Source organism: Bactrocera latifrons, unplaced genomic scaffold (assembly GCF_001853355.1).
Source record: "Bactrocera latifrons isolate USDA-ARS-PBARC rearing strain unplaced genomic scaffold, ASM185335v1 scaffold_94, whole genome shotgun sequence".
NCBI lineage: Eukaryota > Metazoa > Arthropoda > Insecta > Diptera > Tephritidae > Bactrocera > Bactrocera latifrons.
Window position 1 is genome coordinate 879,640 of NW_017537645.1, and position 16,688 is coordinate 896,327.

Here is a 16,688-nt window from a genome sequence, read left to right on the forward strand (position 1 = left end):
TTTTTTTTGCTTAGTTAATTTTTGGTTCAAATTTTTATTTTTTCCACAATAAATTTTTTACCAGTCCCAGTCCAAGTCGCTGTTTTAAATATTTCTGCATAAAATTCCAATAGTTACATTTACGAACCGCATACCTACCTCCCCAAAATGAAGAAATAATTATTCTCTATAAATAACTTTTGCCTAGAAAACACGTTTTTCAAACTAACCTCATTTTATTTAAATTTTCTTGAATGCTACACTTTTTTTTTAATTATTTAATTGGTTTTCTTTTGAATAAATAATTTTTTAAAAATGTTAAAACAAAAAAATTATAATTTAAAAAAACGTCTAAAATATTTATTTTGGCAGCGTTTATTACAAATGAAACAAAAAACGAAAAAAATTTAATTATTTGTAAACTGTTTGCTGAAAGCCCCTCAGAAGTTAAAACAAATGTAAAACAAAATAAATTTAAATTAAATTAAAAATCAAAATTAAGTTGAAAAATAATGTTAAAAATTGTACACAATTTCGTAACACGTTTTAAAATACATCATGTTTCCACGCAAACTTTTGCAAACTCCAATTTAATTTTTTACTTTCCATTTTTTTCCACACTAATATCAGTTATGCCCTTTTTTTTTAACATTAATACCAGTTATGAGTTGTAGCAACAACAACTACAACAAAGCAACAAAAGAATATAATTTGCTCGTTAGACATTTAAGCTGAATTATGTGTAAGCATTTATAATAATATATTTACAAAGCAAAATATAAAAAATATATATAAATATGTATTCTGTATACACATACTATATATACTAATAGGCATTGCATTGCATTATATTATATGTATATATGCATACAAATATATACAAAAACTAGCATTGTAACTGGATAACTAGAGGCGCATAGTTAGTGACATTAGAATTTTAATTTTAATTATTATATTTCACAAAAATATATATTATTTTATAAATATCCTTAAATTTATATATACTGTTATAAAACTTGTAAATACACTTAATGCGTACACTTAATAGAATTACGAACAAATAATAATAATTATATAGCATCATTATGCAGTCTAAATACATGCACGTTAGGGTTTACGTTATTTACCAATTTGATTTCTTTTTTTTTTTTTTTTTTTTTAAAACCTTTTTTTTTTTTTTTTTTTTTTTTTTATTTTTTTTTTATGTTTTTTTTTTTTTTTTTTTTTTTGCAAAAGCGTCTTTGAAGTTTCAGCTTTTGCGCTAAAAACAATTCTACAATGGAAAAAAGCGCTTTATTTCCAATTTAAACCGTGCCTGAAACATTTTACTTCTCCAATATACATATGTACATATATGATTTTTTATTTTTTTCCTATAATTTTTGTATCGACAAAGCAAAGAAATCTACAACTTTCCAAAAATAATAAATTTTTCGCCCTACAAAAACACCCTGTATAATTTTTTCCTAAAAAAATGTCTTTAAAAGTTAAAGGCAACCGAAGTTAAGCAGCAAGTGTACTGCACTGCAGCTGTGTACGTTACTATGTGAATAGTACACCATGTCGTATGAACAACATACGAATGCATAAATAACAATAACTTGCATGAATGCTCAGGCCATTTCATGTAAAATTTTGACTGCGTATGACTTTGTAAGGAAGGTTTTTATGAAAAAAAAAAACATTAAGACCTTCTTTGTAGCAGAAAATAGTATTAGAATATAACTTTATCAAAGTGTAATGCAATTTAAAAAAAATCACATGCAATAAAAGCACATAAAAAAATAAATCTAATTTATGCTCCGTTCAAATTGAAAATAAAGTGCTTGTTTACGTTGTATGCTAATTTTTAGCGCAAAAACTTAAACTTCAGGCGTCAATTGCAAAACGAAGAAGGCATCAAATTGATAAATAATGAGCACTTTAACCTGCATGAAGGCATGTTTTAATATCAAGCGCAAAGGACTACATATTTTTAAATTTATTACACCATGAAAGTGAAATAAAGATATATACATACATTAACAGCAAGCTGTGGTTTGCACTTTTTTGAAGTTCTACATGTAAATAAATTTAAAAAAAAAAATTACTGCATTATAACTTTTGTATAAAATAAAAAATATGTGAAATGTTATTTTTGTAATGTAAATGCAATTTGTTTAAAAAATACAAACAAATACATAAATACGCAGTTGTATGCAGACTTAAAATAGCCACACGAGTGTTAAGTTGTGGGCCTAGCTTAGAACTCCTAACATTTCACTCATTTTTTTCAACACTTCTAGTAAGAATTTATATTTTTCGTTTAAGTAAATCAAATAAATTGTAATATAAAACAAATGCTAATTTAAAACTAGTAATATTTTAATAAAAAATAAAAACAAATAAATGGCAGATTGCTTGCTAAATGAAAAAATAAAATAAAAGAAAGTCTTATATTCAAGCTGTACTTAGAATTTCTTCAATAATTGTTATTGCATTTTCTTTACATATAATTATATTTCATATTAAATGTCCCAAATACAATTAAATAAAAAAATATGTAAAAGCATACATGCTAAAACAAAATGTTAGTACAACAACATACAACAATGCATTGCATGCCCTTCTAAGTTTTAAGTAAATGTATTAAAGCTTTCAAACCCTTTTCTAACGACGTAATTATAGTGATTTAAAGATTTTCTCTGCTCATTGTGTACATAAGTACGTAGTTACATACGTAAATAATGTTTTTGGTTTGCTTTAATTATTCTTTACTCACTGGTATTTTTTTTCTTAAATATTTTTAAATGAAAGTGAAATAAAAATAAAAGTGAAAAAAACTTTGAAAAAAGTTAACTTAAATTGCATTCAGGTGAGAGTTTGTAATAATAGGTGTTTTAATGTAATCTTAAGTATAAGCTATACAAATAAAACAAAACAAAAAAACTTAGTGCATAATTAAACTGATTGTGTCGTCTAAACATTGTCGCTTTAAAGGAAGAAACTACTAAAATAAAAAATATAAAACAAAAACATAAAACATATGTGTCCAATTCTTTTTATTGTTGTTGTTATACGAAAGTAAGTTATTGCTAACCAAATAATGAATACATATGTATGTATGAACAAAACCGAGCATTTCGTAGAAGACAACTGTTTTGGGGGGGTATATTAGTAGTAAGGGTAAAAAAAGCAATTAATATTTTGACTATAAATTTGTTTATTAGTTATCTAGACATTAGAAAAATACAGTAAGAAATCAAAAATAAAATAGTTAAAAATCTTAAAAGTTAGTGAAGGGGAGGGTCTGAAAAAATTAGCACATGACATATCGGCGATTTCAACCTTCCTAGCAATCTGAAGCAAGAAATAAAAAAATATTATTAAACTGGATTTTTGTTGTAGTGGAGGAATTTCTGCGACTTGAATTCTCTTAAGCTCTCGCAGGAGGAATTCTGCAATACTGACGCAATAGCTGGTTCTAATGAAAAGTTAGTAAAAATTTTTTTCACGAAAGAGCGGCACACTGGATTGGAAAAAAGTTACAAAAAAAAATTAATCCCACAAAAAAAAAAGCTAAACAAAATTAATCCCCAATTTATGATTATGATTTTTTTCGTACTTCACTTATATTAAGCAAAAAATGTTAATTAAATTTATTTTTTAAATTATTTATCTCTAAAACGATTTATATTTCATAGATGTGATAAGATTTTAAAATTTGTATAAAATTTAGCAACAAGATAGTAATTTTCATCAGCCGCATATACAAAAAAATGGCTTCTTCACTATTTGCATTGTTTTTTTCTTACAACAATAAAAAAACACACAGCACATAATAAAAAAAATCTGATTATCCCTGAAAATATGCAACAATTAACTATTTAAACACATTTTCTTTTTGCGCGCTTTAATTTTCCTTTTCATTGTTTTTGTGTTAGTCTTGTGGCGCGTTTTTCATCGGATGGAACATCGTACGTGAGCTTTCCATTTAAATTTAATGAACGGTTCTTTTGCAAGTGCTAATTTTCTTCTAAGTGAAATAATTGCAATTTCGTGTTACAATATGTTTACATAAATGTTTAGTGAACGTGTTTTGTCTAATAATAAGCTGAAATAAAATAGAAATTATTTCAACAAAAGCAAATGTCAAACAAAACAAAAAGTGCCGTTGGACGAAGCGCCAAGTACTTACAAGAGGTACATATGTAAGTGTTTAATTCACCTCATAGCCGTAGTGCATAAAAAAATAACAATTAAATTTACAAATTTTTCTTACCTACATTTTATTTAACGAAAAAGATAAGTTCAAAAAGAAAAAAAAACTGGGAATATATACTTTGTATACATATGTGTGCAAATATGATTAAATATTCGGTGCTTATATACCTACGGAGCTAAACAGTAAAACCGCTAAAGACTTACTGCGCACAAAATATAATAAATTAGCGTGTACTTTTTAACGAAATATGCACTCCTGCTTTTTGTATTTTATATGCCAAAAATGTAAATAAAATGCACCTAATATTGTACAACAAATGAATAAAGATAAGTAAAAATATTTAATTTGTAAACCCGACTAGGCGATTGGTTTGATAACCTTCGGTTTTGGTTCTGGTGGATCAATCAAATTACCATGACGCACAACATCAATATTTCCCAGGCGCACCATTTTCTCCTCCCAAAGCGCAATTTCTTTTCTGCAATATAGAATTTACATAAAAAGTAAAATAATTTTTCTTAATACTTGAAAATATACTCACTTGTACACTTCCATGTCTTTGCGGGATTCTATTAAGTACACCTCTTTCTCTTTATCGGAGAGGCGTGACCATTTTTCTGTGCACTTTTGATGCCATTCACGGTATGTTTGCTTAGGCGTTTGTGGCGAATTTGTACGTTCTTGTATGAGGAAGCGTAAGAAGGCAGAAGCAGGTTTTTTTGGACGTCCGAGTTCCTTAATACGCTTTCGCATCATTCTGCGGTCTTTAGCGTCTTGTACATCTTGCTTAAGCTGTTTCAGTTCGGCACGTTGTTCATCAGTCATTTTCGCCTCATATTTGGCACGGATTTCCACAAACTCTTGTTGTTCACGTTTGTAATCATCTTGCAGGCGTTTTTTCAATGCGGCATCTGCATTACTCCAACGCTTCGATAACACGCGCACTATGTCGATGGTGCTGAATTTTGGATTTTCTGCAAGTATTTTGGGACGTTGTTCTTGCATGTAGCGAAAGTAAGGTGTGAGCGGTTTCTTTGGTCGTGGTGGTAGACCAAGTTTCTCTTCAAGTGTGCGTGCAGATGTCGTGACATTTGTGGATACACTGAAGTTGGCAATGGCCGCTGGCCTGTCGGTAGAGGAGATGGAGATAGGAGCAGTTACGGAGTGTGTGGCAGTGAAAGAATTTGATGATTGTAAATCGTTAATGTTGTTCGTTTGTCTGTCATTAATGTTGGAAGACTTGGACGGTTGATTTTTTATCACTTGCCTGCATTTTTTGACCAAGGACCCAAAAAAGGTAGACTTCGATAGGAGTGGGGCCGTAAGCAGCATTTTGTCTACAAATATTACAATAAAGTGAGGATGTTGATTTAACTAGCAACTTCACCTTGTACTTGGAGTTTAATTCAGAATTATAGTAAAAATGATATGATCAAGCGGTATTTACTAGTATTTACATAAGGAAACGCGCAACGAAATGACAATTGTCAGGTAAATGTCAAACAGCAATAGAGGAGAAGCGTGGTGACTTTATTTCGAAAAATATGTATTAAATTCCAATCCGAGTATAAAATTTGTTAGATTAAACTTATTGGAAGAATAAATTATATTAACGCCGGTTAATTATATATATATATTTTATATTTTTCAATATATGACATGTAAGTTTTGTTTGCTATAATTGTACGCACCCCATTGAACACACCATCGAATTGTCATTAACATATGCCAGCATGAGGTAAACAAAAGGCCAACAAATGGCTTTGCACAGCTGATATAACCTTTAAAAATTTAATGGCTCGTTGTTCAAAATTTTGTGCCGGTCTTTAATTGTAATTAAAAAGTTAAATAAGATGTCTAACAGCACATCTGCAGCTAGCAGCTCGACATCAAAAGTTGCGAAGCAAACACAAAAACAATTGGAAATTAAAGACAAAGTAAGAGTGCTATGTCTGCACGGCTATCGCCAAAACGGTGATGCACTCAAAAATAAATTGGGTTCTTTTCGAAAATTTGCTGGCAAGTATGCTGAGTTCGTGTTTCTCACGGCTCCACATCAAGTGATACTACCAGAATCAGGTGGTGATCAAGCAGCTGAACAACGTAGTTGGTGGGCCAATAAAGATGATGGTACCTTTAAAGGTACAAATAAAGGCGGACCGGCGTTTGGTTTTCAAGAAAGCCTAGGTCAAGTTGAAGAAGCGTGGGATAAACAAGGTCCATTCCAAGGTTTATTAGGTTTCTCGCAAGGTGCTTGTTTTGTGGGTTTAATTTGTGGTTTAGCGAAAAAGAAATGTGAGTATGTTGTGTACTTTTGAAATTAATAGACACGAGAACAAAATAGTAACTATCAAACTTACAGTGACTTCCATACGTCCCGATTTTGCTATATTATCCTCCGGTTTTCTTTCTGGTAGTTTGGCGCACAAAAGCGCATACGAAGAAATTCTTACCATACCTACGCTACACATATACGGACTTAGCGATGATATCATACCAAAAGAGATGAGTCAAGATTTGGCGAGACACTTTAAAAATGCTGAAATATTAGAACATCCAGGCGGGCATTATTTCCCTGCTACTGCGTCGCAAAAGCAAACATATATAAACTTTTTCCAAGACCGACTACAAGAATACTTAGAAAACTTAGAACTGCAGCAAGCAAATAACGTTACATTTCTTGAAACGGCGGAACAACAAACTGCAGTTGATAGCAGTAATACTGACGACTCTGAATAGAGAGGCTAGTAAAGTGAGACATACATACGTAGTAGTATGTGGTCTTAATTATTTAAGTCAATACAACACATACAAGTGATTTCCTTTCATTTTTTTTAATAATTAATTCTTATGATTACAATTATGTTAATTAATTAATAAAATTAACCGAATATACAGTAATTCATAAATCTGCTTCACCAACTCCGCAAATCGCTACGCATCTCGTTTATTTGCTTTTATTTTATATTGTATATCGTCGAGATTTTCATAAGGCTTTACAATATAATTTATTATAAAGCGACTTCGCTTTTCGTTTAATTTATTTTGTTTGTTTCTTTTTGTTTTCTAAACATTAGGTTTCGTTAAATTATTGCAAAAAGAGTGCTAAGATGTGTAACTATGTGTGCATATGAAATGTAATTTAGTGTCAGAATGCTTTGTTTTGTTTGTATATATTAGAGATGTCTGCGAAATTTGTATAATTTTTATATTACATAATTTTTGTTTTCGTAGTTTGCCTATCAATTTATTTGTTTATTTCACGCGAATTTGAGCCGTTTACTAATAGCATTAAATAAAGTTTTGGTTTTTTCTTTAATAATATGTTAAGAGTGAACTTACTTCTTTAACTTTTAACAATTTATAAATTATGTAAGTAAAAGAAACGATGATCAAATTTTTTTGTTTTTCATAGCGTAAACAATGTTTAAATTGGTTTGACACAAATATACGTTATTAACGGTAAGAATCATAATTTTAAATTATAAATTCATTTGCATATTTTCATTCAAGAATTTGAATTAATTAGTTAACAAATATATCTCGACCAATATTGTTGCATTTAGAGTGTAGTAATAAAAATAATAATAATAAGTTCCAAAAAAAATGTAAGTTTGGGAAGTTCTGTTGCCTTGCTTCATGGTCACATGTCTACAAATTATCTAACTTGATGGTGTTCAACAAAGCAAGGTGCTTGTGTTTTTTGTTTTTAAGAAAGCACATAACAAAATTATTTACTTAATGCTGAAGTTAAAAATTAGATTTTTGTTTATAAATTTAATTGATGTTGTTAAAAACAGGCATTTGCTGCGTGCCATTATGTATGTATGTAGTATCAATTAAGACCGGTCGGTTTTTCTACATCGTTTTTGTTGCTGTTGTTGTTGCGTTAGATACTTCCATTTTCTGCGTTATTTTATGCAACCTGCTCTTGACCGTTAGCTGCCTCTTGATTCTTCATAACTTCAGGTAGATCTGGTGGGGATGAGTATGGCGTTATCTCGAGCGGCTCGAATTCACCATGCTCATCTCTGAAAAAATTTAGATGATTATGTGTTTTATTACAGCGTTCCTTAAAGCCTTTCAGAATGCATATTTTCAGGCAACATATATATAGAACGAATTACTGTACAAAAGATAGATAGAATTGTTGGCGCGAGCCAAATACACGACGCGTGGGCATGACAAGTCCATTTTCCAAAAATAAACACATAAAAATGTGTATTTGACATAAAAAATTAACCAATACACTGAAACATGTAACAAGCTTGGAAATATTTATATTGAAGTAAAAACAAGCTAGAATTTCAAAATAATAAAACAAATAATATTCAGTGATTTCAGTATTAATTGATAACAGCGTCGCTTGAAAATAGATTAAATAAAATAAACCATAACACAACTGATTAATCACACACTTGCTGAACTTGAACCCAGACACGATTACCTGCGCTTTATAAGCCCATACGGCAACACTACCTGCCTTTTCGTTCTTGTTTCAAACTCACCTTAATGCTAGTCCTAACTGTGCCGGAGCTTGCGCCTTTGCCGTTGACATCTGTATGCCATAATCCTGCAAGGTGTTCTCATCCTCCATCACCTCATTGTCCTGATTATATAGCTTCTGATCATGCGGACGCACCTTTAAGATACCTGTAAACAATAAAATTAATATATATATGCATATACATATGTATTAGTCATCTATATTATTAGTATATTTTTTAATTTTTCACCAATTTTTACTTGCCTTCAATCATACGCTTCAGTTCCGCGACGCTTGTATTCTCTTTTGCATCTGTGAAAATTGTGGTTTTATGTCTTCGAATCATAAGAAACACATCCTGGTGGGAGGAAGAAAATCGTTTATTAAAAATTGTTTGTAATCATTATTTTGGTCAAAGTTCATTTCGCTGCGGGCGCACGTTAGAGTAGCTGCGTTAACAGTGGCGACTACGTCGACGTCAAGCTTTAGGCGACGACATTGACAGTAGCAGCAGCTGATTTCACAGCACTGTTGTTGTCATGCTATTACTCTTTCAGTGTCCGCTGTTGCTGTTTTCGCCGCTGCGGACTACTCTTAATCCCTACCATCAAAATCACAGTAACCGTGTATTACTTACCATTTCGAGTAATTTATGCTTTTAACGCAGATGTAAGATATAACAATTTCTGTTGATTAGATTTCGTACGTTAGCAAGCGGTTCGACCTTGTCTTTACTATTTCAACACCGACAAATTCTTCAACGTCTACGCGGCGGCACTTCACACTGCACGTATACAACTAGACCACACAGTTCGCACTCAGGGTCACTTCCACAGGCAAACAATTCGGTAATTAACTGCACGCTTATATGCCGAAATCCTGTACGGATCTTAATTTCGTTTATACGTCAGCTAAAACCGCTTACTTTTACATCGAACGCTTAGCGCTCTCAATGAAGAATAAATAAAATCACGCTGCGGTTTTGATGAGTATAAAAAATATAAAGAACTTCTATTTGGTCTTCTTCTTCACCTACAGATCTTTTATTTTTTTCTTAAAAGCCGAAAAAGTCACAAAATCCAAATGTCAAATGCAGCACTGACAAGCGTTGCGCAAATGAGCATGTTCACACAACTGACGATGATGAATGTCATCGCAAGGCACTTACGAAAGTGGTAAGCCACAAATGGAAAGAATATTGTGGAGTCTATGCCGTGCAGTGTGTTCAGTGTGCAGTGTTGTTGGCTTGTGGAATGTAATTACAAATTCATAAAGGAAGTGTAAGAAGTGAAGTTTGCAAACGGAACCGTAGTAATTATTTTGATTTAAAAAGCTGTGTAAAATATTCATAACAAAATGTTTGTTATATTTGTTAATAACAGTGATTGCTGTATATTTTTATTATAGTAAAGTATGCATTGATCTATGTACTTTTAGATTGTTTCTTGATTTACAAGATTTGCTTAGTACAAACACACACATTCAAATATGCCGTGCAGTATTTGCGAATTTCGGCGGAAGCTTCTAGTGCTTTGTTCGCACTTCCAAAAATTTAAATTTCTCTTCTTGTAAGTTTTTTTTTATTTTTATTAACCATTTGAATATTTTCATTATTATTTCCTTTATATATTATTTTATATTTATTTTGTGAAAAAGAACTCAGTATATTTAATTACCGGGATATATACATACATATGTACATATGTTATGTTAACATGTTATATGTACATATGTATGTAGGACCGACAGTTTCCATTCTATACAATGGTTAGCAATCTTTAAATGTTTCTTTATTTCAATAATCCAAAAAGAATAACTTTCGACATGACCGATATTCTAGACTGCTTCTGCTGTAAAGGCTAAATTATTACCAATACAATGTTTGGCTTATATAACTTTATAACATCATATATATGTATAAGCGAATAATATAGTTTAGATTGAGGCAAAGTTGGCAAAACATTCTGACTGCGTCTTGTCGTACATGAATCCCTTCACTTTTGCCAGTTACTCTTGCCACCTTTGGTGTTCTAAATTAACCCAAAAGGAGTTGGGCTTTCTTTGCGCTTACGGTGATGATATGACTAGTTATGTTAAAAGAGATTAATTTCTAACCTTAATCTGTAGTTAAAAATGTTGAATAGAAATTCAAATTAAAATAAAACAATTTGAAATGAAAGTGGTAGAAGCGATCACCCATATATGTATGAATGTACATATGTAATAATTTGATCCATAATGTCAAAAAAGTTCCAAAATTTTAACCAATGAAATTGGGGTTTTGGGTGATAAAGGAATGTAAAAAGAAAATCATGGGAAAAACAAAAAACAACTAATTTTGACATTATGGACTTACACTTCTTTCGTAAGAGAAAGCACGCTTCACATCGACAAAACCCTCTATAATTGAATCTTGACTTTGGTTTAATACACTTGGTAATATTCCTTAATATAATATTGAAAGACATAATTTTCAATCGAGACACGGCCAACAATTTAAAATTTAATTTTCTTCAAAATTCTGTACTTTGGGGATTTTATTAAAAAAGACACACTGGTATACACAATTATTTATGTTAACATGTTATTTGTTTTTGTATATTTGTAAGCATTTATTTAACTTAAAAAATCGTATTAGCATAATGAAATAATTTTTTAGTTTTACTTATGACGTTACCTTTAATAAATTCTTGTATCTTTAAATACTTACACATAAATATACATATAGTACATACATAAGTCAACTTGAGCCCGCCAAACACAGTAAGTTACCGTTTTTAAATCAAATAAACTCGTAAACATAATTTACAAGGATTTTTGAGGAACCATAAAGTAGCATGAAATGGAAATCTTTAGATTTCGCTACCCTAATAAATTAATTGAACATAAGAAGGGACTAAGCACTGAGCTGTTCAAAAATTTGCAGTGAAAACTAATAGAAAAGTGTGTATGTCTTGGCTTTATATATTCGTTGTCGTTACAATTTTAATGGCTTACTACATTTTTTGTATAAAAAAATCCTATTTAAATTATTATTGCATATTTTCTACTAATCAAGAGTTCTAGTGATTGTTTTTAAATAACATAGAAATTGACATTTTAAAGCTTTCACTCTCGCAGCGTTCACTCTTTGTGTGTCAGCTGTATTTTGGCGCTTTACAACAGCTGCCACCCTCAGCCATTAATTGCGCAGTAGTTTGGTGGTTTGTTGACGATAACTCTTTACATTTATTCTTTTTTTTCTATTATTTTTTCTTATATTTTTATGTTTTGCTCCTTTTCGTTTATTCAGTAAATCGGCACAACATATTAGGGAGAGCGCTCTTTCACCCCAAGAAATACAGTGCAGCAGGAAAAGGTACTCTTTTGAATTACTTCAATTAGAAAATGAAAGTATGTACTAACTTGTATACTATGTAGGTATGTATTAAGAAAAGATAAGATAAATAGATGAAGATTGCACTATGTTACTTTAGCGTCACTTATTTTTTTAACAATTATGTGCCGTTTTCTGAATGTCTGGCAGCTGAATTTGGCAGACATCTATCATTTTGATATCTGATTGACTTAATCAAGACTGCTTCTTTCGGTGAATAATCTTTTTTTTGCGATGGCTGCTAACCAAACATTGAAAAAATTGTCCTAAATAACAGTACTGAGTAAGAAAATAGAGAGTTTCAGAAAGAGAACTTATTAAAGTGACATAGAAAGTCAAAAGTAATGCTGAAGTAAATATTGCTGTTTACTCTTTCAAAAATCCAGATGGCATAATATAATTTTCGGAGGAATTATTCAGGTCGAATCAATATAGTATGTAGATTAGATGGCTGACCGATGATTGCACGTGGACTGGTATACGTAGTAACCGTATGCATTCCCAAGAGAAGTCTCATCCTTCAAAACGCGTTACAGTCAAGAAGGAAGTGTTCAGTTGAGTTTCCACCTTATATTCTTCCAAACAGCTACTGCTGACGGCGTCTGGTAAGATTCCCAACCTTACAGCATGGACGCCAATACGGCAATGGCATGTTAAAATCCCCATAATTAGGGAGAGGCTAGCCTTACTGAGGGCAAAGAGATCAATAGATCTCCTGCGATCAATCTTGGGCCAACAGGCCTTTGCTACAGTGCAAGTGCCGATGGTGGCCCAATGCTGGCCAAGCTATTAGGTAGTGGAACACAAGATTTGGAATATCAGAGAAAGTTCTAAATTCACGCCAGTGGCTCTATCCATTGAACAGCAAAATTTCAAAGAGACTTTTATTGCAGCTTCATAACACAAATAGTAGTTATATTTCGCCAATTATTGTCCATAATACATATTATTGTTGTGTTAGTTGTAAAAGTTGTAAGTGTCTTGATCCTGAAGTCATATATTGTCTTTATTTATCCCCTCTACCCGATTTTCTTCACTACGAATCTAGCAACAGAGGTTCAAGATAATATTTTGACTATATTTCTTATCGCTTAGTCGCGCCTTTCTTCACAAAATCGAAATCGAATGAGTGCTCAATGTTCCTTTAATTTACCGTTATCTACGCGTTAACGACAACAGGGCTGCCTATTTCGCCATTTTCATTGAAAATTAGAAAGTTCGACGATTGCATTTTGACGTTCTGTGGGTCATTTGATTTTCATGCAATATGCACGCCACTGTAGTGGACAATTAGGGCTCAGCGCGCTAGAAAATGCAGCAATTTGCTGCACGTTCGTAAAGGTTCACAAACACACACTGACATGCATGTAATCCACATAATGTGGCTGTGTGGCATGTGCATGTGTGTATGGGTGCGTGTGTGCCTACAATGAATCCATTGTATTGGTCACTGTGCAACACATTGTGACAGCTAACCAAATGAGGGCAATAAAATGCTGCTGCAACTATCGCTACTGGCTCTTGCCTCTTGGCTATTGCAAAGCACATTTGCTCTTGCCTAATGACCACACACACACACATACACATACAACACGCTGGCAACAATGGCAGCAGTTAGTACACACAAGCGCGGTGGCAGCCTGCTGACAATGGAAATGCAAAAATTTTGTGAGGCAAAAAGGAAAAGCGCAACAGCGGCTGCGGCTCTGGCTGCGGCAGCACGAGTAGTGAGTTGCAACAATTTCCGGACGCTTGGCAACATATTGCCAGTGTGTGGTTGAGTGAGCGCATAGAAGTTAGTTATTGCCGCAAAAGTCAAGCCTACACACATACATACATGTATACATATATACAAACAAACATATATACACTTATTCAACACATTCAGCACCCGAGTGCAACATGAACACTATATAAATTGCACGAGCAAACTTTGCTCCGCTTGGCTTGGTCGACACAACGCCGCTTAAACTGGGCCAACTAGCGCACCACTGTTGCACATGCACATACATATATACATACGTATTTATCGTAGGCAAATACCTATATATCCTTGTATTTCAAGCTCCACATATGCACTTCCGCCCACATACTTTGCGACCGCATGAAAAAAAAACTTTTAAAATAATATTGTGTACACAGCGTTGGGCAGCATAATGAGAGCGGCGTAAAAGGGTACACAGTCGAAAATTGTTCCATGCGAGTACATATATAATAGCCATTTTCATATTTTCACTTCGGTGCAATTCATTTTCTGTGTACTGGTTGTTGTAAGTTGGCGCCGCCTGCAAGTGTCGGCCAAGTGTTTTTTAATGAATGCTGCAAGTGCTGGTTGCTCTACAGCAATCTACATATGTATATACTCATGTAAACCAATATAACGAGGGTGAGGAAATCAAAGAGGAAGGAATTTATCTGGATAAACGGGTAAACAACTCGTTAATATGCTACTGGAACGAAACGAAAACTTGGAAAATAGTACATTTTAAAGATGAACATAGGTTATTTAGAAATTCCGCTGTGTAAAAAATTTAATGGGTTGGGCTTCGAAACGCTTCGGTAACAGTAATTTTTTCTTGATTTTAGACCTTAATTATTTGACCCATTTTAAACTAAACTAAAATTCGTTTTATCAATATGGTATCGAACAATTTTATATGACGTTTTAGTCGGCCGTATCGATACATTCTGCGATTAGCTCAAACACACACGAACTTTGGCTGTATATCGCAGGGGTATCATATATAAGGGCGCCTCGGAGCTACAATGGCTTCGAGTTACTTGCTTAATTCAGTAGCTTCTTGCATATATATCCCAGATTAGTTATGCCATTTTTAGTGAGGACAATTCATAAACAATGTTCAAAGAAGGCTCATACGCCTTGTACCAATTTTACCTTCAGACTTTCAGATTAATGCCCCTTATACCGAGTTGTTGACAAGAGCTCTCAGAGAGCAGGAGTGCATATCGAGTAGAAAATCGTTCGGCTGTTGACGTGCGTTTTTTGCTACAAACAGGCTGCAACAAGATAGTGGCCCGAGTCAATTTTAGGATCTCGGATGGTACGCACGACTAAAACACTGGATCACAACATGATCGATATGGGGTTAGTGGCTTTTTGATCCGAAGACAGACAAGTATGCTGGAATCTAGTACTACAGATAACCATATATCGGGCTGCGGTGAGTCAATTAGCCTCAACAAATTTCGGGATATTAGACATCTTTGGTCACATCATTCTTCTCTTCCATCGGGGGCAAATCAGCGATATGTTGACGAACTTCGCTTTGATGCGGATTGTGGCTAGATGTTTATTCACCGGGGTGAATGCTGGAACTCGGCAGCGGAGTCTCTCTCCAACCACGAATCCCATACCGAATTTGCGCTCGTTTATATGCCGTTTCAGTTCTTGTCCCGTTCATTTCTTGGACAGCAGTGATGTTAACTTTAATTTTCACGAGGACATAAGCCAACTGGGCATCGGCACCTTCTCAATTAAGGGACCGGACATTCTAGATGCATACTCTAAAACTGTTATCCTTAACACGTTTGCATTGGTCGCCATCATAAGGGTTGTTTGTGGTTTTCATTGGGGGGGCGTTTTTTACTTGACGGGTTGCAACCCCAGCGCGCAACACTTGGGAGGGGAATGCTTTGCCTTCTCACTTTAGCTCGCCTTTAAAGGCATGTTTTTTGGCTACCCAGAGGATACTTTGTCTAAGACCGGAAGTCGTGAGCTGCTTGAGTCATATCTACAAGAATCGTTTCTGGCCACTCCCAAGTGAATGGCGCTAAGAGAATTTCTCCACTTGCATAATTTGAAAAGCTTTAAGAAAAGCCGTCAACCTATTTTCTATTCCTACCAGGGGCGTGGCAATAGTGTTCACAAACAATGTAGTTTTTAGAMAAAAATCACATTTTTGTTTCAACTTTGTAAACACTCTAGCGGCTAAACTATTTGAACGAGGTGAGTCAAATAAAAACCATTGAATATGAACACACGGGTCCATCCTCTATAAATTTTTTGAAATATCACAAATAGTTTTCTTTAAGCTTCAAGCATTTAAATAATATTAATATTATCAAATATATTTTGCTCGCTGGGTTCAGTGAAGGAAAGCACTTGCAGTGAAATTTATAGAAAAATACATAATTTCTTTTATATACATATGTAAATATTTGTATATAAACATACACACACATAAGCATGCACTTTACCTCCGCCATGTACGTGGCAACAATGCATATAAGCGGCGAATTGAAGGAAAATTGCATACGCGTACAGAAGCAACAGTGTGTTTGCTAATAAAATATTTCACTTTTAATTTGGTGAAAGTGGGTGCTCGGTCAACAACCGTTCTTAAATTTACGCAAATGTGTCCTCATGCAAGCATTTAATGTTTAATTTCAACGTAAATATTTGCAACCAACAGCAGCAGCATAAAGCAGCGCCTGAAACTGGATACGTTTCYTGCTTGCCGCTTTTTCGTTGCCTTCGCCTTTGCATGCTGCTGGTTGCGTATACGCCCTGACAACTTGAGTTTCGCTTGCGTTGGAAAAGTTGCTTGTTCTGTAGGAAATAGTTAAATTAAACAATTGCGGGCAACTGTACAGCACAAAATGTATGTGTGTGACATGATAAA

General features: G+C 33.3%; 4 protein-coding genes across 8 annotated transcripts in view; 2 read left to right on the top strand and 2 right to left on the bottom strand.

The window, feature by feature from the left end:
• Positions 1–3,915: 3,915 nt before the first annotated feature.
• LOC108977689 (protein timeless homolog) overlaps positions 3,916–16,688 on the top strand; it is a gene marked incomplete at its 3' end in the record, with an annotated part of 164,825 nt that continues 152,052 nt past the window's right edge. The window contains 1 exon segment of the mRNA XM_018947513.1: positions 3,916–4,169.
• LOC108977690 (transcription factor A, mitochondrial) lies at positions 4,415–5,776 on the bottom strand. 5 transcript variants are annotated; one of them, XM_018947519.1, is made up of 4 exons: positions 5,578–5,770; positions 5,451–5,520; positions 4,725–5,309; positions 4,415–4,661 (listed from the first exon to the last, which is right to left on the bottom strand). In XM_018947519.1, exons 2-4 carry the CDS (start codon positions 5,513–5,515, stop codon positions 4,541–4,543), a joined length of 771 nt encoding a protein of 256 aa, XP_018803064.1. In that variant the 5' UTR covers positions 5,516–5,520; positions 5,578–5,770; the 3' UTR covers positions 4,415–4,540. The 5 variants fall into 5 exon arrangements, with proteins under 5 accessions (XP_018803064.1, XP_018803063.1, XP_018803062.1 ...); XM_018947518.1 differs by having other exon boundaries at positions 5,571–5,770; XM_018947517.1 differs by having other exon boundaries at positions 4,725–5,520; positions 5,641–5,776.
• Positions 5,941–7,114, top strand: LOC108977691 (esterase GA18864). The gene is made up of 2 exons (XM_018947520.1): positions 5,941–6,478; positions 6,546–7,114. Exons 1-2 carry the CDS (start codon positions 6,037–6,039, stop codon positions 6,920–6,922), a joined length of 819 nt encoding a protein of 272 aa, XP_018803065.1. The 5' UTR covers positions 5,941–6,036; the 3' UTR covers positions 6,923–7,114.
• On the bottom strand, positions 7,139–9,806 carry LOC108977692 (transcription elongation factor B polypeptide 2). The gene is made up of 4 exons (XM_018947521.1): positions 9,307–9,806; positions 8,934–9,027; positions 8,692–8,836; positions 7,139–8,214 (listed from the first exon to the last, which is right to left on the bottom strand). The coding sequence occupies exons 1-4, from the start codon at positions 9,307–9,309 to the stop codon at positions 8,100–8,102; spliced, it is 357 nt and encodes a 118-aa protein (XP_018803066.1). The 5' UTR covers positions 9,310–9,806; the 3' UTR covers positions 7,139–8,099.